The sequence below is a fragment of the Ornithorhynchus anatinus genome, chromosome 1 (genome assembly GCF_004115215.2).
Source record: "Ornithorhynchus anatinus isolate Pmale09 chromosome 1, mOrnAna1.pri.v4, whole genome shotgun sequence".
Taxonomy (NCBI): Eukaryota; Metazoa; Chordata; class Mammalia; order Monotremata; family Ornithorhynchidae; genus Ornithorhynchus; species Ornithorhynchus anatinus.
Window position 1 is genome coordinate 90552341 of NC_041728.1, and position 25595 is coordinate 90577935.

A 25595-nucleotide genomic window follows, 5' to 3' on the forward strand; every position below is an offset into this window, starting at 1 on the left:
ATTGGTAGACACATTCCCTGCCAAAAAAGAGTCTAGGGGGACACACACACACATATCTACTACAGACATGTACATAAGTATTATGGGCCTGTGAGTGGGGTGAATATCACGTACATATAGGGTACAGATTCAACTGCATAGGTGATGGCAGAAGAGAGAGAGAGTAAAGGGAAAAAGGGCTTAGCTGGGGAAGGCCTCTTGGAGGAGATGTGAATTTAATAAGGCTTAGAAGGTAAGGAGAGTATTGGTCTGACACGTACAGAGGGGGAGGGGTTCCATGTCAGAGGAATGATGTGGGCAGGGGGACAGTAGGAGATAGATGAGATAGAAGGACTAAATGAGGACAAAAGTGTGAGGGTTGGGTGGTAGTAGGGAATCAGTGAAGTAAAGTAGGGAAGGGTGTGGCGACCCGATGGGTGTCATCCTTGACTCTGCTCTCTCATTCATTCCACATTATCTCACATTCACGACAACACCAAGATCCGCCCTTTTCTCTATATCCAAACCGCTACCACATTAGTGCAGTCACTCATCCTGCCCCAACTGGATTACTGCATCAGCCTCCTTTCTGACCACCCAGCCCCCTGTCTCTCCCTAATTCAGTCCATATTTCACCCTGCTACCCGGATTATCTTTCTACAGAAACACTCTGGGCTTGGCACCCCCCTCCTCAAAAATTTCCAATGGTTGCCTAACAACCTCCATATCAAAACAAAAACTCATTATTGGCTTCACAAATCTCCATCACCTTGCCCCTTCTTACCTCACCTCCCTTCTCTCCTTCTACATCCCAGCCCACATACTCCCTTCCTATGGTGCTAACCTTCTCACTGTGCCTCAATCTCGCCTGTCCCTCCGTCGACCCTGGCCCACATCCTACCTCTGGCCCAGAACGCCCTCCCACCTCACATCCACCAAACGATCGCTATTTTCCCCCTTCATAACCCTACGGAAGACTCACTTCCTCCAAGAGGCCTTCCCAGACTAAGACCCCTTTCGCTCAGCTTCGCCTCCCTTCTGCATTACCACATCTCACTCCCTTTGATCTTCCCCCGTCCCTGCCTCACAGCACTTAGGTATATATTATATATCTATAATTCTATTTATTTATATTTATGCCTGTTTACTTGTTTTAATGTCTGTCTTCCTACTTCTAGACTGTAAAGCTGGTGTGGGCAGGGATTGTCTCTCTTTATTGCTGAACTGTATTTTCCAAGTGCTTAGTGTAGTGCTCTGCACACAGCTAGCTCTCAGTAAATACAACTGAATGAATGAATGGAGTGCTTTAAAGGCAATGGTAAGGAGTTGCTGCTTGATGCAGAGGTGAAAAGCAGTCGATGGAAGTTTTGGGGCAGTATGGAGACACGGGACTGAACTTTTCCTGTGATCTGGGCAGCAGAGTGGAGTAAGAAATGGACGGTGACAGACTAAATATGTGGGTTGAATGGGCGAGATGAGTCAAGGATAATTACAATGTTACAGGCTTGTGAGATAGGGAGGATAGTGGTATTTTAGAGTGATGAGAAAGACACGAGAGGAAGTAATAAAGAATAAGTACACCGATTCCTTTTTTGTTTTTTTAAAGTTACAGCACTTCATTATTTTGTCCAGCAGATTCATGAGTTTAAAAAACACTCATTTTTTTTCCTAACAATGAAAAAACAGACATCAAGAGCACCTTTTAAAAATGCACTAGCATAACTGTACCTGGCCAAATCCATGCAGTTATCCTTTGAATGGGTGGAGGAATTGAAGTACTCCCTACTAGCAGCCAATACCAACTGAATGCTTTTTTCATAGCTGACCTTGTCCTGGGGTTTCTCTTTAGTGGTGCCACTAATTTGTGGATCTACTGACCGAGCACTAAAGAGCATCATCTGCCCAGCCAACTGGATGTTTTCTAAGCGGCTTGAACATAGGAGACTTTCTGTAAATATCTGCAGAAACAAGAAACCTGAAATTATCACCTAGAAAAGGTCTGGAGTTCTCAAAGACGAGAACTTCTTTGGTAGGACATTTAACAGAAAATGCAAAGCCTTCCTTGAGAAGAAAAAAAATTCTACATTCTATCTGTATCATATCAAAGAGAAATACAACACAATATTTTGTTTTAAATAAACCCTGAATATTTGTTGTTGTTCTAAGTTATGTGATCTGGTTTGCAGGCACTGATATGAGTCTTGGCTTAATCACTTTAAAAACAAAGTTTTCGAATCAACCTATGCAATAAAATATCCCAAAATATCAGAAAACTTTGAAAAACATCAGAAGTTAATCATCTGAAATAAAAGTTAAGTTGTAAAAATCATACAAGTACTAAACAGGTGTAATTGTAATATATTATCTAGTATGATCCTATCTGATAATTGGATATTTTTGCAATACAATAGATTGTGGTGAAATAAACATTTTAGACAAAAAAAAATTATTCAGTTAGACATGTCTAATAGTGTTCATTTGACATGAAAAAGTTAGTGACTTTGTAAAATGCAGTTGAGATGGTTTATAATTATATAGTTTTAATTTCTAAAAAGTATAATGAACATTTGGTTCAGAAAAAGAACCCCTACTAAGCTTTAAGAATACTAATATTCACTTTCTGTTAGTATGAGGAAGCATTTTGGAAGGAAAGGGAAAAATACCATAATTGTGCTTTATCACTATCCCATTTACCTAGACTTCAAAAACATTTTTTGCAGCTTCAGCTAAGAATCAATTCTACTGTTCAATGCTTCCCGACTCCTATCAGTTCATTTCTGATAAAGACAGGAAGAGAAATACGGTGGAAGCAACGTAAGGAGGATTATCTCCTCTGACTCAACCTTTCATTCCTCTTCACCCCAACAAATGAAGTCCAGGAAAGCTAGCTACTTTATGTGATCTAGTATACAGAGCATGGAAATGGAGTCAGGAGACCCACAGGCAAGCATAATAATAATAACAATAATAATAATAGCAGTATCTGGTAAGCACTTACTATGTGCAAGGCACTGTACTAAATGCTGGGTGGATACAAGCAAATCAGGTTGGACACAGTCCCTGTCCCAAATAGGGCTCACAGTCTTAATCCCCATTTTATAAATGAGGTAACTGAAGCACAGAGAAGTGAAGTGACTTGCCCAAGGTCACATGGCAGACAAGTGGTGGAGCCTGGACTAGAACCCATGACCTTCTGACTCCCAGGCTTGAGCTCTAGCCACTAGGCCATGCTACTTCTCTACGCCATTCTGCTTCTTTGATGTTCTGTGCCTTTTTCCCCCATCTATTAATGGGAACGAAATGCCTTTTTAAGTTGTAATAGTATTCATTAAGCACTTACTGTGTGCAGAGCACTGTACTCTGCACTGAAAGAAAATACACAGGTGGGAATTAAACACAGTCCTGTTCCCTCATGGAGCTCACAATCACTCCCCACCTCTGAAGACTGAGCCCTGTAGAAGACAAGGTCCAGTGATCTGAACATTTAGTATCAGTCTTTTAGGGTTTAGCCCAGTGTGTAGCACAGCCATTGCTAAATACAATCATTACTGTTATATTAGAGTAGCAGCACAGTCTCACAGCAGATGAGGGGTTAAATTCTCCCTTTTACCTTCTTGCTGTTCTAAGTTTTCTGAGGAATGGTATGACTTTTACTAATGCTTTACATGTTTAACACTATGGAAAAATGGAGCAGCCATACAAATACTGGGCAACTGAGCGATTACCATCCCTTGAATGTAGTAACAACGGACAGGTCTTCAATTGCAATTTCTTGACTCAAATGGTTCTGTCAGTGGTGAACCCAGCATCAGGAGAAGTGAGGAACAATTTGGTTCATTTAAGCAATTCAGATACTCAAAGAAGAAAATAAAGGCTTAACAATAGATGTTTTTTCACAAAAATTATCCACTTGAGCTGTCCAAATTGAACAAAATCCACCAGATAATTGGCAAATCTCTTCTTCACTTTGTGCGCTTGGACAAAAAGCCTAAAATAGTGTGTTTTTTTTTTTTTCCAGCATTTAACTTACTATACAATGAAAGATGCTCAGGGATGCAGTGTTGTTTGTAACCTTAACTGCTGCAGGAGGAAAAAGGAAATTTAAATTCCTAATTATAACTTCTATAAATCTGTGCTGGTAACGCTTTCAAAAACACTACAATCCAAATTCAAACTCTTTCTTAAGAGAGGGAGATTGGCAGCCACAATCAATTAAGTCTGAAAACTATAATAAAAGTAACAAAATAATATTAAAATTTTCAAAGATGTCAGATTTTTATGATGGATACCTTTGCATGGAATTCTGTTCAAGCACTATATGCTTATTGTAGAATATTAAAGAGAATATGCAAAGAAATGGCAAATATCAAAATAATTCCACTCAAAGTTAATAACAGTCTTTCAAGAAATACTAATGATAGGTTTGCCTTGGACTTTATATGGATGCAAATTCTTTTTTCCTGAAATTGGATTTTAACTTTCATTTAGATGCAAACGAGAAAATCTACAGGCAGCAATATATGTTCTGAGACTGACATTATTGAAAATGAACTTTATGCTCAGTCAAGCATTTAAAAAACATAGCATTTAAATGTACGGCCATTCATCCTTACCCTGTTTCTACTGGGGCTCTTTTGCAATATCCATTATATATTTAGATACAAAATCTTTCCAAAAACAGATAGCTTTCCTTACGACTCGTTTGATTTGATGGCTCATGCCCCCTGATATCAGGGTTATTCCAGGCAATGTAGCACATAGGATGCTACATGAGTTTGCCATCAGTTATGACTGAGATGCTCAAGATATGAAAGCTTTCTGCGGGAGATCACATAATGCAGTGAATGAATTCAACTTCGATGAACAAACGTGCATCAGAGTTTAAAGGCACAAACCCTGGCGGGTGGCAATTATGGTATAATTATAACAGATAATTAATAAAGACAAGACCAAAATCACCTCATAGCAAGCATCAGGATCCAGACACCCGTAGACGTTCTTCTGCATAGCTAACATATCCTGCAGCAATCCTTTCCAATGAGACTCACTAACAGGAGGCTGCCTAGAAAAGAAAATGGTTCATCATGCTTATTCCTGGATCCTGGCTTGGATGAAGAACTATGCTTTTATCACATTTCTCCAGCCCTGAAGAATTAATGGAAATTTGCTTCAGAGGTACATTTTGTCTTGAATTTCCGGGTAAAATCTTGGATTAGGGGATTGAGATAGAAAAACAGCATGTCTTCCCACCACTGTACAAATGCTACCTCAGGATGCTTTCCTTTAGCATGCTGTCTGGGCGGTTTTCTTGATCCTGTTATTCTTCATGCCCATTTAGGAAATCACTGCAAATCACAGTTTGTTCCCAGGGGACTATGTTTCGCTTCTAATGGATATTTGCCTTGGAGAGACAACCTTTATCCCAAGAAAGCCCTTTCCAGTTTGCTCAACTCACATTCCCCTTTAACATTTAGCTGGTGCACACTGAGCTTTTACTTACTGGATACATAGTGGAAATAATTTTAAATAATAACTTCTACTTTGTTTTAATTAGAGTCTCATTTGATATTAACCATGTGTGTATTTTGAGGGCAATAAGGAACACTATCTGCCTTAATTTTGGTGGCTCTCAGAAGAGTTAGTGTATAAGAGACTACATTCCGTCAGGAGTTCCCAGGACTGAATCTACCACATTGTGGTGTTTGCTCAAAGCAACCAGATCAGATAAGGAGGGCAGAATCCTCTCACCTCTCCTCCTCAACCAATTAATTAAAAACAAATGAAACATGTAAGCTATTTAAAATGTGCTTCAGTAGCTTAACCTAAAATTCAGATTCTGGCTATTTTTTATTTCACTAGATTTTTGTTTAGGCCAGAGGGCCCTAAACCATTATTTGCCAACAGTGTTATTTTATTCCCTTTCTTCTCTCCAATCTGGAAAATAGACTTAATCCTGTCTCATGTTTTTGTGGCAGTTAAATTTACTGTTGATTTAGACACTGAATATAAAATGCCTTAGGTAGCTGCGGTAAGTGCCCGTTAAAAATATTTATAAATAGAATTTCCTTAAAATTGACATTTTTCTCAATTGTACTTTATAACATATGCATTAATCTTAGAACTGTTATTCACACAAATTTCCTAAAATAGAATAATTTTAGTATTTTGAAATTGCATTCTCTTTCCTGCTCTTATAGAAGATCAGAAAGACATTTATAGGGGAAAAAAACAATAGCTTCATTTCTTAATTGAATGGAATGAAAATGGAGGCAAAGACTGTGGCAGATGATGTCCTGAAGAAAGGAAATCTCAGAGCCGGGCCATGGAGGGAGGAAAGCATCGGAGGTATGGAGGGGAAGAGGAACAGAAGAGAAAGAGAAAAATGGGAGAGGCACTGCCAGACACAGCAAATCTATTCCAGTTTATTATTGCATGAGAGATAAAGAAAAACCCCTCAAGGCTCACTGTCATACCTATGACCCTCTACTATGAAAGAGAAGCAATTAAGTCCTCTTAATAGGATCAACAAATGATTTGGATATGTATAAAAATAATAATAATGATGATGGCATCTGTTAAGCGCTTACTATATGCCGAGCACTGTTCTAAGCACTGGGATAAATCAAAGATGTTCAGGTTGTCCCACGTGGGCCTCACAGTCTCGCCCCCCATTTTACAGATGAGCTAACTGAGGCACAGAGAAGTAAAGTGACTTGCCCACGGTCACACAGCAGACAAGCGGCAGATCCGGATTAGAACCCATGGCCTTTGACTCCCAAGCCTGTGTTCTTGCCACTAGGCCAGGCTGCTTCTCCAATAATAATTCTCCAATAATAATTATGGTATTTGTTAAGCACTTACAATGTGGCAGGCATTGTACTAAGTGCTGGGGTAGAGACACAGTAATTGGGTTGGACACATTCCCTATCCCACAAAGTGTTCCCACTCTTAATCCTCATTTTCCAGATGAGGTGAGGCACACAGAAGTGAATTGACTTGCCCAAGGTCACATAGAAGACACGTGGTAGAGACGTGATTAGAACCCAGGTCCCTCTGATTCCCAGGCGGTGCTCTATCCTCAAGGCCACACTACTTCCGCTTCACATATCCTAACATAACAATTTGGCCATTTTCTCAAATGAAAAGGCCAATAAGAAAAATTGACTTCATTCTTCTGCAATAACACTAAAAGAAATTCATTACTCAGTAGAACATCTACTGGGTTAATCAATTAATCAGTGGAATATATTGAGAGCCATGTGCAGAAGACTGTAGTAAGTGCTTGGGAAAGTACAATACAATGGAAATGATAGACATGTTCCCTGCTTAACTCATGCCACTGAGAATCTGATTTTAAACGTCTTCTTTTCAGTACATTGTCTTATTTTATTTTCGAAGATTTTTGTGACTGTTATTTTCCTTGCACCTTTTAAGTGAAATATGGTTTTATGTTTATTTAGGCTGCAGAAATTCTGAAGATCTATTAGACATAATTGCTATCGAAAGCAGTCAAACATTGCCTATATAAACTGGGACTTCTCTTGGCATTTCATTCATTCATTCAATCATATTTATTGAGTGCTTACTATGTGTACAGCACTGTACTAAGTGCTTGAATACTTCTGAGTCCCTACAGAAGCCTAGATTATAATGAAAAGTCACTAGCATACCCAAATTAGAAAACATTAAGCTCCCCAAAAATGCAACTTGCAATTCCTTACTTGCGCCCTGTGTGTCTGGTCAATCTAATCATCAGTGCACGGGCCTCATCTGGGTTGGATTTGGTGTCTTTGACAAATGAAATCGGTTTCTGTAACCCATGCTTCTCCAAGAGCTCTGACACACTGCAAATACACAATATAAATCACTGATTAGCTTGCAAGAGATTAAAATGTATGCTTTAAATTATATTACAGTAGTGTTTAAAAGGTCATTAAGAAAAGGAGTGTTCTAGCATAAAGTATATTTGCAGAAGTCTAGAAATACACAGTTATAGACTAGAAATACTGAGGGTTCACTTGTATCTCTGACTGTTATGCTTTGTGAAGTAAATTGCTTGATCCCAATGCTTGGACCGAAAAACTCCCTTCTCCCCCGCCCCCCACCCCGTTTCAATAGTGTGTCTCGAGATCACTTCTCACCCAGTTGTCAAGAAATAATTTCAGCAAAATCTTAATTCTATGCATATGAACATCAGTGTGGACAGTTATCTGATAATTTCATATATCTCCGCACTTCTCTGCCTCATCAGCAACACATCTGCCATACCAACCCAACTGCAATCTCCAGCACCAACATAGTTCAGACCCATCCTCAGCATTTCTGTATGTAGGTTATTTGACGGGGCATTCAATTTCTACTTTGTAAACGATGACGGGGTTGGAGAATGCTTTTGTGAATACCATGGACGACCCAAAAAATAAACAAATGGATTTTAGAGCAAATTACGCCAAAGTGGTCTTTGGAAGGCCAAATTACTCCACTCAGATTAGCAAATATTGGACACATAATCAGGAGAATTAATTCTCTGGAGAAGAAACTAATGCTAGGAGTCAGACCGGCAGCTAGCTGGATAGAGACCATAACAACAATAATGGAAGAACCATTAGAAAGGTTGCGGTTATGGCAGAGGACAGGACGTTGTGGAGGAAGGATATCCATGGAGTCGCTATGAATCTGAAACGATTCAATGGCACTTAATGATAATAATATAAAATGTTTATACATCTGTTCTTCCATCTTGTACTCTCCCAAGCACTTGGTACAGTGCTCTGCACATAGTAAGTGCTCTATAAATAGGACTGATTGATTGATTACAACATAAGCTCTTTGTAGGCAGAGATCATGTCATGTCACTTGTCTTCTTCCCCAAGCCCTCTGTATTTCGCATTGCAGCCAGTGGGCAGTCACTACTTCTATACTAATACTGACTCAATAATTTCCCTCCATTTCTGCGTGTTCATCGATGGTGTTTATTTGAGGTCTTGCTACGTGTACTAAGTGTTTGGGAAAGTACAATACTACAGAGTTGGAAATTGTTTTCCATTTTTTATTAGGAAGGTGGGGATCAAGAACAAATATAAGTAATAAAAGAAAACATTCTTTACCATTCACCTGGCATAAATCATGTTAGTCATGATGAAGTGGACGGACTGCCACTTACCCAGGATTAATAATAATGCATGCAAGATACTTTTCATGAAAGAAAAAATATTCTTTTTTCATGATCAGAGTATAGAATTCCATAAAACATCTTTTGCATAGTCCGTTGCATAGTGCCCGGAATGAATATCAGCTACTAATATTATGCATTATGATAAATACAGAGTTTCAGTCCACTAGCAATTCATATTAAGCTCCATTCATATAACATTTAGCACACTGCAGGTTAGGTATCAACATGACATCTATGAGGAGCTGCAAATGAATTTATGCAATTAGAAGGACAGTTCCCTAGATATCAACTGGGTAATCTTAACATTCCTTGGTCAAGTACCAAAATCAAGGCAAAAGGAAAAAGTTGAAACTTTTCTACCTGAGAAACTGTTCCAGTTGATCTACCTTGTCATGAAGAGCCGTCGTCATTCCTGTTTTATGACTAAAAAGGATTAAAAACATTTTGAAACAAATATTTTATTTTTGGTCACATGTTAGCATGTCAGATGATGAGAAAGAAGATAACAGAGAATATTACACCTGACCAGCTAATGCTACACCGGATATGACAGTCTATTATTCAAAATACATTAATTAAAGGGACAATAAATGAGATTAAGGTGTAAAGGGATATTGTAAGATTTTGACAGAAAAAAAAGGAAAGGCATATAAACTTTGCTAAGAGAACTTAATTGCCTATTGAATGTTTGAGTTTGAATTATGAGCCCAATTAGAATCCTAATTCAGACCACAATCATACATTATTGCTTAACAGCATTCAAGAAAGAATGACAGATTCCCACTATGAGACTCTTTACCCGTATCCTCTCTGGGGAAGGCATTCTAACACATCATAGCAAAGAGAGAGCTGGTTATCACGTTCACAACTGTAGATGCACTCCAGGGCTGTTATCATCAACTGGTCCTGATCAGGAATTATTTTTTGCTGAAGCTGTCAAAAATGTAAAATGTGCTACATGTGAGATTATTTGTTGAGAGGTTGATAGTTTTTTCATATTTCAATGGGTGTCTAAAGTACATTAAATAGAGCAATTAGTCAGCTGTAAAAACCAATCTGTTGATTTTTTTCTGACTCGTAGACTTGAGACCTTTAATAACCTTAAATGAAATTACTTTTTAATTACAGAATCAACCAATGAAGTTAATTTGTAACCTACATGCTGTGCATTTGCTGATTATAATTCCTCTTCCATTTATTATCCCTTTCAGAGGGACAGGACTAAGCGAGGCAAAATTCATTAAAAAAACCAATACATTAAAAGCAATATTTGTAATCAAAACCATATTTAATAAAATTCACATATCCAGTCTCATTGTAGTATTTGTTAGGTACTTACTCTGTGTGGAAAAAACTATGCTGAGTGCTGGATTACATACAAGACAAGACAAACTGAACCCTTCCCACTCGGGGCTCACATTCCAAGATGTAGAAAGTACGTTGTGATTTTACAAATGAAGGCACTCAGGCACAGGAGAATTAAGTAACTTTCAGAAGATCACGCAGCATACCAGTGGCAGGAATAGGACTAGAATCCAGGTATCCTGGTCCCCGGACTAGTCAGTGAAGCACTTGGGAACATATCCATAAATAATTTATTTTAGTCTGCCTTTTCTTCTATACCATAAGCTCCTATCAGGAAGGAACGTGTCTACCAGATGTTGCACTGTACTCTCCCACATGCTTATTACAGTGCTCTGCATACAGTAAGTGCTCAATAAACACCATTTATTGATTTAAAAAATTTAAAAATGGAATTCAGGTCAAAACTCACACAATACAGAATAACTTTCTTAAACGCAAGCTCTCATGACAGTAATCTGCAGAATGAACAGGCAGGATGGCAGTCAAGTGGTTCAAATGCCCCCAGAGCACCAATCATTCAATATTTTCAAGTCTGGGACATTGTTTTTCCTCAAAATTCATATATGTATGGATTTGTATATAAAGAAAGGAAGAGGAAAAAGAAGAGAGGGAAATGGGGAGTGAGAGAGAAAGAAAGGGGGAGACAGAAGGAAAAAGAGAGCTGTCCTTTGGATCTGATAACCCCAGTGACAGCAAAATGTATATCCTGTATAAGAATGTGGCTAATAAGACCAATTGAGACCACTGATGATGTGCACATGTTGTGCTTATACCGACTGTTCCTTGCTACACTATATCACTTGTTACCCAAACTGCCTGGCACATTTTGATTTCTCTCCTGCATCAATGATCACAAGAACCATTACCTCATCTCATCACCTACTGATACCAGACTTAATTTTTTACGACTGTTCTCAAAGATCCACCTACTAACCCACAACATTTCTTCTGTGCTCCTGTTTAGTGTTTCTTCCACCCACCTTGTTTTTAGTTTCACCATTTCAATTTAGGGCTATTAGGGTAATCTGCTATTGTCCAAGACTCCTCCCTGGTTTTCCACAGCAAAAGTGTTACATAGCTAGCAATGTTTCCATGTTAAAAGGCTACTGCATTCCAGTACATCAATGTTTAGGATTCTTTCTTGCTATGTGATATCAGGGTGCCTGAGTGGCATGGATGGAACTATTCGATGATGAAGATGATGGTATTTGTTAAGCGCTTACTATGTGACAATAAGTCAGATGTGCTGTTGGTTTTGTTATTTATTAAGAATATGCTAGGCAGTGGGTTAGATACAAATATAAAACAGATCAGAGAATCCCTGCCCCACATGTGCTCACAATCTAGATGGGGAGGACAATGGATTACAGATAACAACAGAGCCAACAAATTGAGATAACTGTGAAGAGAAAAATAATGATTAGTTTTTCAAGGGGGAGTTTAAAGATTTTCCACTACTCTCAAGTAAACGGTCCTTATTTCAAGCCACTACAGCGTCCCTGGAGCTCTGAAGGTGGCCAAAGAAAACTGCCTACAGGTGGTTCCCAGTGGTTCAGGGGGAGATTCGCCTGGCAAGGTGAATGGTAGATTCACTGTCTTCACCCATAAAGAAGGTTAAAAACTACTTCACTGTCCTTATGTGCCTGCAATTTGAGCTGAACCTTGATACCATGTTGCTAACAAGAGTCAGTCTCCCAAAGGACACAGCAACTGCTGTCTCGATTCTACCTTGTACCTCTCCGTTTCCCCTTGCATCCTTCAACCGTGTGCTAAAAAGCAGAATTCACTGATAACCTTAAGCTCGTATCACTATTAAAATCCTGTTGGGTTTGCCATGTGTGGGCTCGTACATAATATCTATCTTCAGGCCAAATGTCAGTCAGTAATACTTTGCTGATTTTGACAGGCAATTTATAATCTGCATTCCTTCAGAGTGCCTTCTGCTAGAATTTAACATCAAGGAATAGGAACATCTGAAGGAATGATTCAGAGATATTTGATTACATCTTTCTCATGCTCAGTTGAGAGTATCCCCAGAGTACTGCAATTTCATTTTGACACCAGATTGCAGATTCTTTGCATGTATCCTCAAGTCAGGCTGCAGTAGTGTAGGATGAATGAAACTGGGCCTTAGTAAGTCTGCTTCACTTGCTTTCCGACACAGTCAGACATCAGTAATAATAATAACTGTGGTATCTGTTAAGTGCTTACTATGAATCAAGCATTGTATTATGTGCTAGGGTAGAGGCAACATAATCATGCATTGTACTAAGAGCTTGGGAAAGGGCAAGAGACTCAGTAGACATGATTCTTGCCCGTAAGGAGCTTTCAATCAAGTGGGGTAGGATAGAGATTAAAATGAATTAGAATTGGGAGAAAGCAGTAGGGTAGAAAGATATAAGGGCAATGGGAGGTGTGCTTTTATCCTTCTAAGACTCATAACTGCTGCTGCTGCTGCAAAAAAAAAGAGTATTTTTCTTTTTAAAAATGAGAAAAATGTATATTTTTTGCCAACAATGAATTGCTCTTTCATTTATCTCAAGGTATATTAGTTCATTGGTAACTGAAACAAAAGCATGCAAAAAGATAAAGGAGAGAAAGGACAGATCAAACATTTCACTAGATAGGAAAAATCACTATCCAGAATACTACAAACTAAGCACTGTATTAAGCACTGGGGTAGATACGAAATAATGGGTAGATTTTTCCTATCTAGCCAAATGTTAGTGTTCAGGCTCAGGCTACAATATGGTAAGGCAGAAAAGAGCAAGGCTGTATGTCATTCATACAAAGGTGGAAGGAAAAATATGAAGAAAGGTAAATCTGGTTATCCAGAATGAGTGTTTTGAGTGGTTTAAGGTAACTCCTCCATACGACCAAACTCAGAGAATAATTAGTATTACAAACAAACATTATAAGAAATGAGGCAGAGGGAGAGCAAAGCAAAAGAAGAGACGGGGGGAGCAAACAAAGGAAAGAGAAGGGGAACATTATGTTCTGGGACCACTGTCCTCCTCCATCTTCTCCGCCTCTGTTCTCTCCTCTCGTATGTAAGGTAAATTCCTATGTAGGGTAAAGTACTCCACCCAAAACAGCTCAAGGCAGACAGACGCAGGCTGCTCAATGAACACAAACTTGGAATGGGTCACCTATATGACACCATGCCAATTTTACAATTGTTACCAGGAACTCGATAGCTGTAAATATCAAGTCCCAATCTGCTCGATTTGCATGCTTTATTAATCATCTTGCCAGACTGATTTCAAATTTTGGGCAGCTACAAGTAAACCTTGTTAAGAACTCTTACTGCAAAAAGCTATCAACACTGTTTTACGTGCAAAACAACTGTAAAATAATGATCTAAACACTCCTGCAACTGGTTTGCTAAGGACTCCAGAAAAGTTCATGTTTTATTCAAAGGACTTTTTCCAGCTTGCAAAATACAAACGGAAAGGCTGATTTTATTCAAAGGATTTACATATGCCGACTACAAAGCGGAGTACTATCACAAACAAGATTTCTGGAGAATTTAGAGTAACCTTTTTCTTCCCCATAAAACATTCATAATCAATCTATCCTGCTTTACAAAGTTTTTCAGGTGTCACACTCACTTTAGCCTCTACTCAAATTCATTAATAATAAAAAACACAGAGAATTCAAATACCCCGTTAAATGCAGACATGAATTCAAAATAGGAAGGTGAATATATTTCTGCTTTATCTACACAAGCACAATTTCTGGCAGAGAAGACAAGTCACTTAATGCCTCTGAGTCTCAGTTTCCTCATCTGAAAAATGGGGATTCAATGCCAGGTGGAGCAGGGACTGTGTTGAACCTGTTTTCTATAAAAATTAAGACAGTACTTGTTAAGCACTTACTATGTGCCAAGCACTGTTCTAAGCACTGGGGTAGAGTCAAGGTAATCAGGTTGTCCCACATGGGGCTCATAGTCTTAATCCCCATTTTACAGCGGAGCTAACTAAGGCACAGAGAAGTGAAGTGATTTGCCCAAATTCACCCAGCTGACAAGTGGTGGAACCGGAATTAGAACCCACAACCTCTGACTCCCAAGCCCATGCTCTTTCCACTAAGCCATGTTGCTTCTCTAACACAGTCCTTAATATTGTGCTTGGACCGTATTTAATCCATCAATGGTATTTATAAATCAATCGATCGTATTTATTGAGCACCTACTGTGTGCAGAGCACTGTACTAGGCACTTGGGAGAGTTCAACACAATAACAGAAACATTCCCTGATCACAACAAGTGATTACTGTGTGCAGAATCTGTACTAAGCTCTTGTTCAATATAACAGAGTTGATAGAAACATTCCTTGTTAAAGCTTTGCTATGGGTCACTTTTTTAGGTTTGTTGTTGGTTTTTTTTTTCCAAAAGAACTGCATTACCAGTGATTAGTACAAAGAGTGAGAATGAAGTAAGTTAGAACATTATTTTTAAAAACCAAAACAACAAAACACTGTAATTCAAAGAAATTATAATATTGCCTATCTCCTAATTCTTTACAAAGCAGCAAATAATCTTTCAAAACCCAAAAGCAGGGGCTATGGCTGAGAAGGGAACGTTTTCATTCTAAAGTCTTTTCGTGGAAAGTTTTCGGGAATAATCGCATATTTGTTTAATCGCAAACACTTGTTTAAATATATTTAATTAGATTGGTTTCTAAAACTGATTTTAGAAAAGTAAATATCTGAGTCTAAGAGCAAAATCAGAAAGCCCAAAAAGAGCTAAAAATTCATACTTACATCTGGTTTTGAATGTTGAAATATCTTCAAGGGGAGTTTTAGATCTTCCTTTGCTAAAGTTACTAAATACTCTTTCAATAGGTCATTAGCAGCACCAGGAGACTGTTTTTCACAACGATGCAGGAAAGGAACCATCCACTGGTAAACATTCGTTATATAATTTTCCTCAGAAGACTAGAAATTATAGTTTAGAAAAAAATATGTTATTAAAAATTTTTCAGAGTTCATATAACTTTATACAAAGCTTACAAAACATTGCCTTTGTGTTCTCCAGGTAGAAGAGTAGATGCAAAGGACATTTTGTCAACCATGAACAACAATAGGAGGAAAAATAGATATTTGGAAAAAAGTAGCAGGTTTTTGAGGTTCTGGGCTTTTTGTAAGTGCTTTTCTCCTCTTCACAAGACAACATTATACCATTCCTTTCCTAAGACGTGTCATATCTGGATTTAGAAAAATCGACATATTGGAAATCTTATTGTAAGCTTGTTGTGGGGCAGAGAATGGGTCAACCAACTCTGTCAAATTGTACCCTCCCAAGCACTTAGTACAGTGCTCTGCAAATAGTAAGCACTCAATATATAGCATTGATTCACTATTGGTTCAGATAAAAGTTTTGAAGTCACCTTTCCAAATGGGCCTCCTTTTAAACACAATTTACACTGCTCTAATCAATATTTCTCTTTAACCAAGCCCTTTGTAGTCCATGGAGTAACATCTGAGACAGTCACAAGGGAGGGATTACTAGGTGCTAGGTGATCCCGCCGTCGACCCCTGGGCCACGTCCTCCCCCGGTCCTGGAATGCCCTCCCTCCTCACCTCAGACAATCTAATTCTCTTCCTCTCTTCAAATCCCTACTTAAAACTCACCTCCTCCAAGAGGGCTTCCCAGAGCTCCCCACTTTTTTTCCCCTGCTCCCTCTACCCACCCCCTTCACCTCTCCTCAGTTAAACCCTCTTCTCCCCCCTTTCCCTCTCCTCCTCCCCCTCTCCCATCCCACCCCCTCAGCACTGTACTCATCCACTCTACTGTATATATCTTTATCACCCTATTTATTTTGTTTATTTTGTTTAATGAGATGTACATCACCCTGATTCTATTTAGTTGCCATTGTTTTTATGAGATGTTCTTCCCCTTGACTCTATTTATTGCCACTGTTCTTGTCTGCTTGTTTCCCCCTATTAGACAGTAAGCCCATCAAACGGCAGGGACTGTATCTATCTGTTGCCGACTTGTTCATTCCAAGCGCTTAGTTCAGTGCTCTGCACATAGTAAGCGCTCAATAAATACTATTGAATGAATGAATGAAATCAGCTTCAGACTCAGAGATAATACCTATGGTGTTTTAACACCGCAGCTAACTACTGCCTTACCGGGGAGGTTATCCCTGCGCAATATTTGGCGAAACCAGCCTTTTTCTTGCCATAGTTTCATCAAAGCCCAGCAGAAACAGGTCCTAACTACTTGACCAGGTTTGCAGACACTCCTTGTTGTCCTCACAACCGACTCATACTTTATTTTCAGTTCCCAAGATTAAGTGGGTAAATGTTTTATCCTAACGTCAACAAGTGTCTGGGGTTATGTCCCTGCTGAAACATGAGTCAGTGAGTGAGGCAATTGTATTTATTGAACACCTGCCGTGCAGAGGACTGATTCAAGTACTAGGAAGAATACAATATAACAATAAACTGACACATTCCCTGCCTACCTGAGCTTACAGTCTAGAGGAGTGAAATCTTTCCTCTAGAATTATGAAGGATTTACAATTTTGGGTGAAGGAAAGGATCTGAGTTTGCTTTTTTGTTACATTTTTAAAGGAGAATCAACATATGGGACAGATAAATAAAAAGGATGCCTCAAAAAATGATCCACTTATTAGAGAGTGGCTAAAGTAGTAATAATAATACTATTTAAGTGCTTACTGCGTGTAAAGCATTTTATTAAGTGCTAGAAAAGAACACATGGGTAGGAATTAGACACATTCCCTGGGATATAATTATTAAGCCCTCAATACTGAGGATATTGAGTCTGTAGCTCAACACACATACACAAATTAATTGTAAAAATTGGTATACTAGATCCATATTTTTGAGTAGATGTTTTGTAAAAGGTTTTAAAGTAACATGTTTGAAAGGCACCTTGAGATGGTTTATATTGCCTCATCTGCTACCATGTGGTACAGATCAGATTTGTGGGTCTCTAGTCTATTTCTAATTATCTTCATGTAAGGAATACTAAAATCTCCTTCAGCAACACTCACCTAGTACTCCTAAAATGTGGGGGTTACATTTCTGATTAACTCTAGATTAAGGCTCCACAAACTTGCACGCAAACTGTTTTTCTCCTACTACAATCCAGTCCACACACTTTGCTCCTCTAATGCCAACCTACTCACTGCGTCTTGATCTCGTCTATCTTGCCGCCGACCTCTCACCCACGTCCTGGAAAGTCCTCCCTCTCCCGCCTCCAAAGCCTTCAAAGTCACATCTCCTCCAAGAGATCTTCCCTGACTAAGCCCTCATTTCCTCTTTTCTCATTCCCCTCTGTATCACCCTGATTTGCTCCCTTTATTCACCCCTCCGTCAGCACTATCCATAATTTATTAATTTATATTAACGCCTGGTCCCTCTCTAGACTGTGAGCTGGTTAATGGGCAGGAAATGTGCCTACCAACTCTGTTGTTCTGTACTCTCCCAAGCGCTTAGCACAGTGCTGCGCATACAATAAATATAACTAAATGATCGATTGATCCAGATAAACCTGCACTGTAAAAAGAATGTTTTAATTCCCCAGTAGTGTTCTATCCAAAAACAGTGAAAAGGGAGAAGGCTTGCAAATCAGAGGACCTGGATCTTAATCCCAGCTCTGCTATGTGCCTGCTGTGTGACTCTGGACAAGTTATTTAACTTCTCTGTGCTTCCGTTTCCTCATCTGTAAAATGGGAATCTAATATGCCCCCCATTTAGACTGTGTGATCCAAGTGGTCAGAGACTGTGTCCGACCTGATTATCAGATATCTACTCCTGCACTTAGTAGATAGTGACACATAGTAACAACTTAAATGTCATTATCATTATTATTATTATTATTATGAGAATTGGGTGCTCTCTCAAAATATCTGCATTTATGTGGAATAAATTACACAATACAAGTGATCTTTAAGATGTAAATTTCTAAGAACTCAATTTGTATTCTATGTGAGAATGCTTAAAAAGAATGAAGAATACATACGCTGTTCATCAACAATCTTAGCTTTTCAATGTCTTTCATCTGTTGTAGCTCTTTCAAGGTCAGTGTTAGGTTACATCCTGTTTCATAAACTAAAGTTTCCAGGGTAACCAAATTGTCACACAAAACCTGCAAACCAGGAATATTTCTTTCCACTCCAAGCCGGACAAGTGATAATGCACAATCCACCTGTAGAAGAAAAAAAAAAGCCAATACCCTCTGTTTCAATCCTCTAAAACAAAAGATGTTGCAGAATAATTAACTTCCACAAACATATTGAGATAGGCCAGGTGCTCACTTTTCTAAACAATTCCATAATACAATTAGCCACTGATTTATCCCTATTGCTGATCTCTAGCAAAACTATATGCTCTTGCTTTTCCCCATTACCACAGATTGCCTTTCTTTGTCAACCCAGATGTGCACAAACCAGACTTACCACACTTTTGTTGCAAATTCTGTGTTGGTCTTTATATCACTGAGGCAAGAAGAGCACATGGGAAAGGGAGGAATTAATGAGATCAGGGGGCTGGAGGTGGGGCAGAAAGGGTGAAAATGTAATGTGCAAAATAATGTAAAGAAGTAAGGCAGGTGTGGAAGTGACTTTGTTAAAGGAAGAATTGATAAACACTTTTTTTAAGCCACTATATGAAATTTACTGTATAGTTCCTAAAATATTTAAATTTGCACTGATAAATACCTTGGACAAATTTCAAAGCCAAAGAAAGTGTTAATTTAAATTATAAAACTCAAATTTTATATATATTCTATTTTACACAAGCATGACACTTTTATTCAGGAAAACACTTTCTTATTTGTAATCCAAATCTGTCTTTTCTAGTTCCTGCCTGCAAATTTGTTTCTTTTCTAATTCTTACTGAAAGAATATCTTATGATATAAATTAAATTGTTGACATCCCTAAAGGAACTGCTTCGGTATAATTGCAAAATTATGTTGCGCCACAAAATACCAATGTGTATATAACCCAGTCACTACAAAAATATCTTCCTGAACAAATAAACATTTTCTAGAAGCACTCTCTAACACCATAAGCCAAAAAAAAAACCTTTTAACCTCTAAAAATGCAAATAATTCATATCAACTACCATTTTCAGGTAGGTAATTCTGAAAATTTAGTATACACAACAGAAGCAGTGTCCCGTGTGAAAACGAAATTTGGCCTCTGGGTACAAACATTGTGGCTCTATGATGGGTTACTATGTTTTCTTATTGATTTGCATGAAATTTGTTATGTTGTTTGGGCAAGAAAATAACTATTATAAATTGTTTCCCATCACCCTTCTTCCCACATTTATTCCCTTCCCTGTTTCAAAGGGTTTTCCTGTCCTCTGCATACTGAAATCAGCACCAGACTCCTCTGTTTCCCCCAGCATTTCACTGTAAAGACACCTCATGATACAGTAGAATTTTGTTCCTTGAAAATGTGGCAAAATCATGAAAGGCTGCATCACGGAGTACATTGTACCGATAGATTTACATGTAATGACTTGAGATTCAGTCCAAAATTGCTGGAAAAAATATGAAATTCCTTGATGTGCTACATCCTGTTACATTACTCTTGTTAATCTCAGTTAAAGTGAGTTAAAGTATGTCATCACGGTATTAATTGAGGACAGTGAACGTTTGCATAGGAGGCTGCAAAAGTTGAAGCTTGTTGAGCTCCCAGACTAAGCCCCCCTTTTCCTCAGCTCCCCCCTCCTTTTTGCATCACCTTGACTTGCTCCCTTTTGCTCTTCCCCTCGGCTCCCCGCCCCACAGCACTTATGTATAGATCTATAATAATATTTATTTATACTGATGCCTGTTTACTCATTTAGATGTCTGTCTTCCCCCTTCTAGACTGTAAGCAAGGTGTGGGCAGGGACTGTCTCTCTTTATTGCTGAATTGTACTTTGCAAGTGTTTAGTACGGTGTTCTGCACACCGAAAGCACTCAATAAATACAATTTATCGAAATGAACTGAATGAATGAATAAAAGCTGACTGGGGAAGTGATTTTCTACTTCTGTGAAGAATTTGTCCAATTTAGATTGTATAGCAAACAGTTTACTTGATAAAGTATCTTGTAATAGACCAACTCTTTCTGAACATCTCTTTTTACCTCAACTTCTCTCTCCATCTTCTTCAATCACATTTTTTAATTCATCAGCTTTTTATAAAGCCAATTTAGGGCCTCAATTTGAAAATCTTAGCTAGCTGTGGAGGGACTATAATTTCTTCACTGAGTCTACTGAACCTCCATTCATTAAGTGGCTTCTATAGCCTCCATAGCAGTCATATTATTGGGAAAAAAGATATACACAAGGAAAGTTAGACATGGTCCTCAAACTAAAAATATCCAAAATAGAACTCATCTTCCTCTAGACCGTAAGCTCATTATGGGCAGTGAACGAATCTGTTAATTCTGTTGTACTGTACTCTCCCAAGCACCTAATACAGTGCTCTGCACAGAGAAAGCACTCAATAAATACGATTGGTTGATTCCTACAGAAACCTTGTCCACTAGATTGAAAGTCCCTGGAGGAACAGGGACAATCAATAATCAATTAATCAAGGGTATTTATTGAGTGTTCATTCAATAGTATTTGAATGCTTATTGTATGCAGAGCACTCGACTAATCACTTGAAAGAGTACAATACAACAGAACTGGTAGATATGTTCCATGCAAGCAAAGAGTTTGCAGTCTGTAGGGGGAGGCAAACATTAATAGGAATAAATAAATTACAGATATGCACATAAACAGCATGGCCTAGTGGAAAGAGTACGAGCCTGGGAGTCGGAAGGATCTGAGTTCTCATCCGAACTCCGCTACTTGTTTACTGTGTGACGTTGGGCAAGTCATTTAACTTCTCTGTGCCTCAGTTCCCGCATCCTCTAAAATGGGGATTTAGAGTGTGAGCCCCATGTGGGACATTGTTCTCTTAGCTCTCTGGATGCTCATTCTTCATCTCTTTTGCAGGCTCCCCCTCTGCCTCCCACCCCCTAACTGCAGGAATTGCTCAAGGCTCAGTTCTGGGTTCCCTTCTATTCTCCATCTACACCCACTCCCTTGGAGAACTCATTAACTCCCATGACTTCAACTAAAATTCCTATGTGGACGGCTCCCAAATCTAAATCTCCAGACCTGATCTCCCTCCTGCTCTGCACTCTTGTATTACCTCCTGCTTCAAGGACATCTCTGACTGGATGTCCCACCAACACCTCCAACTTAACATGTCCAAAACAGAACATCTCATCTTCCCAACCCAATGGCCTTCCCCATGGCTTTCTCAGCACCACCATCCTCCCTGTCTCACAAGTCCATTTTCTGTAGCTCATTTTTCTCATTCAACCCACATATTCAATCTGTCACCAAATCCTGTCGGTTTAACCATCAAGACATCACAAAGATCCACCCTATCCACTCTATCCAAACTGCTCCCGCATTAAACGTTTATCCCATGTCGCCTTGATCACTGCATCAGCCTCCTCCCTGACTTCCCTCCCTCTTATCTCTCCGCACTTCAATCCATACTTCATTCTGCTGCCCGGATCATTTTTCTACAAAGACGTTCGGTCCATGTTTCCCCATTCCTCAAGAATCTTCAGTGATCCCCCATCCACCTCCGCATTAACCTGAAACTCCTTACTATTGGTTTTAAAGCACTCAATCACCTTGCTCCCTCCTATCTTACCTCTCTGACTTCCTACTTCAACACAGCCCATAGACTTCACTCCTCAAATGTCAACCTACTCACTGAACATCAATCTCGTCTATCTCGCCACCGACCTATCACCCACAACCTGCCTCTGGCCTGAAACACCATCCCCCCTCATTTCTGATAGCTCATCACTTTCCCCACCTTCAAAGCCTTATTAAAATCACATCTCCTCCAAGAGGCCTTCCCCAATTAAGCCCTCATTCCCTCTCCCTTCCGCACTGCCCTTACACTTGCATTTGTACCCTTTACTCCCACCTCCCTCAGCTCTATAGCACTTATCTAGGTACATATCAATCAATCATACTTATTAAGTGCTTACTGTGTGCAAAGCACTGTTCTAAGAGCTTGGGGGAGTACAATGATAGATACATTCCCTGCCCCACAAGGAGCTCACATGTCTGTAATGTATTTACATTAATGGCTGTCTTCTAGCTAGACTGTAAACTCCTGGAGGGCAAGGAACATATCTACCAACTGCATTATACTGTACTCTCCCAAGTGCTGGCACAGTGTTCTGTACACAATAGGTGCTCAGTAAATATCACTGATTAATTATATACTTTTCCCCAATACTATGACTATTATGGAGACTACAAAAGTCACTTAGTGATTGGGTTCAGTAAACCCAATGAAATCATAACCAAGGTGAATAGGAATTTTCTGAAAGCTCTAATCCATGCCATTAGAATTATACCATGCCTTCACATGAAATTTCACGTATCATTACTAAGCATTACTTGCAACATAGATTTGGGATGGGGTAGAGCAAATTTTATGGGTGAGTAAAAGGTCAAAATGATTTTTAAAAATATAGGCAAAGGTTTTAGTAGGCAGAGAAAAATGAGGGAGAGTTCATATGAAAGAAAAAACATTGCAGTCTCCAATTCCAGCCGAGGCTTTCAAATATTTATCCAATCTATACTTGCTTCCACAACCTTAAAATATCCATATGTAAAAGATAAGTCCTAGATTTCAAATTTTTAATTTCAAATTATCTGAAGTAGCAAAAAATCCTCTAGCTATTTCCTCACTTAACTGCTTCCTGAGGTGTTTCACCATGCTCGTTCCTGACAGAATTCTCATCATCTTAACTAATAAAATCAGTGTCTGTTCTCTGTACTGATATCCAGTACAAGCAATTACCAGTGTGTTCTTCTACAAACACCTTCAATCTGAATTCAAAAGGTCAAATATTAACTTGAGAAAAGTAATCCAACAGGAGCTATCATTTTCCCCTCACCTGTAAAGAGTAGTCCTCAATCTCCTCTGCTCTGTTCCAATACCAGTTGGTAACTATATTGATGGAGAGGTTTGTAGCTTTGTATTTTAATAACTCAGGTTGTTCTTCATAAAGGAATTCACCTTCATCCTGAAGATTTGGCTCGACCACTATTCTTAAAAACAGAAAAGAAAAAAAAACTTTAATATATTAAAACATTAAAGGACATTGTAATTTAATTTCTTTCAATAAATGACTGATCAGGAACCTTTAGTGTTTATTTAACTTTTCCATTATCTATTTTTTCCACTAGAAGTTGAATGGATTCCTTCTCAAACAGTTCACTCCAAAATATTTAGTATGAAAGCAAAGCCTGAATTTGTAAAGCTTTCATTTGTCTTATTAGCAACTCATTTTCAAGAAAGTTCTGAATGTATTGTTTCGTTAAAGTACTTTCAGGCGAGCTGGGGGCTCTGAAGGAGCTTTCCAAATCCAGGTACTACTTTCTTTGAGGCAGTTCTACTTTTAACACTTAGGGAATAAAGATGACTGGGAATTGCAGTCCCAGCTAGATCTTAGAGCTCGTGCACTGTTTGTTCCAAGTTTGAGTATGAAATGGGGAAATGAAGAACATGTCCTCCAAGGATCTGGATCACAAACACTTGTTTTTCTTGTTGGTTTTTTAATGGTTTTTGTTAAGTGCTCACTCTGAGCCAGGTACTGTGCTAAGTGCTGGGGTAGATTCAAGTTAATCCGGTTGGACACAGTCCCTTGTCTCACTTAGGGCTGACAGTCTTAACCCCCATTTTACAGATGAGGTAACTGAGGCACAGAGAAGTTAAGTGACTTGCCCAGGGTCAGACAGCAGACAAGTGGCGGGTTTGGGATTAGAACCCAGGTCCTTCCAACTCCCAGGCCTGTGCTCTACCCGCCAGGCCACGCTGCTGTTTTCCATAACTTGTTATAGTAAGTTGGGCAGATGTAAAACCTTAGGACGATGGATGTCTCCTTGAGGTACAGACTGCGTACTCTGTATTTTTCCAAACTGCAAGCAGACACAACAAAAGTTACTCTAACTGGGCCGAATTAAGCTGTGAGGCCACCCAACCTAGAACCCTATTTACATGAGCTTTACGGCGTCCATAGGAGTGGGCATCTAGCTCTTCCCGCCTCTACCCCTTTTTCCTAAAATGTCTTCCTGCACCCTCACCACTAGCAATCCACACTTCATCCAAGCACACACCTACCACCTCTGAGGAAGACAAACTACATCTTACTGAAGACTTACTTGCATTCGGTTTCTTCGCACCAATCCTTATCCCGGTGTTTCTGTTCATTCCAGGGGAGGATTGTCAAAGAACCATCATTTCCACTTCAAATAAATGAGAACGATTAAGATTTTTTACAAGGTTATTTACATTTAAACAAAAAGCAGTAATTGAGTAGCCTCATCAGGAGTATGTCAAGCATGTTCAGAAAGAGAAAAGTTCATGGAATAATTGCATATTATACATATACATTGTATTCACTTCCGAAGAATTCAGTGACGCTGTATCATTAAAGTAAAACCGAGCACTGGTCACGACACACAGCTTAGTAAAACTAGAGAAACTATCAAAGTGGGCAAGAAAAGTCACAAAAGTATGAAGTGTGGTTGGGAAGATCATTTCACCGTCTTTGGCACTAATTTATACATGTATATCTCAATTCGTATTGTCCAAACGCATAGTGCACTTAATAAATATGGCTTTGATTGATTTCTTGTGAACACTCGAGCCTTAGGATTTTTTTTCCTTGTCAGACTGTAAGCTCCTTTGGGAAAGGGAATGAGTCACTTTTATATTCTGTATCTCACAAATGCCTATTACATAGCACCGGACCAACTAGGCACTCGATATCTACGTACAGATATAGTTTTCTCATTCTATCTTGGGTTTTTTTCCCCCCTTATATTTTATTTTATCTCCTTTCACTGAGCACTAGTTGGACAACCTATTATTCAGTGTTAAAAGCATTTTATAGTTCATGTTAGAAAAAAACACAAATCTAAATTTAAATTATCTTCAGCACGATACTTTTGTTAAGTGTTAATATTCGGTTCAATTAAGATACTGTTCTTTATACTCCAAAAATAACATTAA

At 38.8% G+C, this 25595-nt stretch overlaps 1 protein-coding gene across 2 annotated transcripts in view; it reads right to left on the reverse strand.

The window, feature by feature from the left end:
* NBAS (NBAS subunit of NRZ tethering complex) overlaps positions 1-25595 on the reverse strand; it is a 286332-nt gene that overhangs the window by 153882 nt on the left and 106855 nt on the right. For both annotated transcript variants that reach the window (XM_029058646.2, XM_029058643.2), the window contains exons 22-30: positions 24743-24826; positions 23476-23629; positions 18516-18701; positions 15284-15457; positions 9954-10087; positions 9515-9577; positions 7701-7823; positions 4939-5041; positions 1708-1937 (exon numbers count right to left, since the gene is read on the reverse strand). In XM_029058646.2, coding sequence (XP_028914479.1) covers positions 1708-1937; positions 4939-5041; positions 7701-7823; positions 9515-9577; positions 9954-10087; positions 15284-15457; positions 18516-18701; positions 23476-23629; positions 24743-24826 — 1251 coding nt within the window. The remainder of the gene's footprint in view (positions 1-1707; positions 1938-4938; positions 5042-7700; positions 7824-9514; positions 9578-9953; positions 10088-15283; positions 15458-18515; positions 18702-23475; positions 23630-24742; positions 24827-25595) is intronic.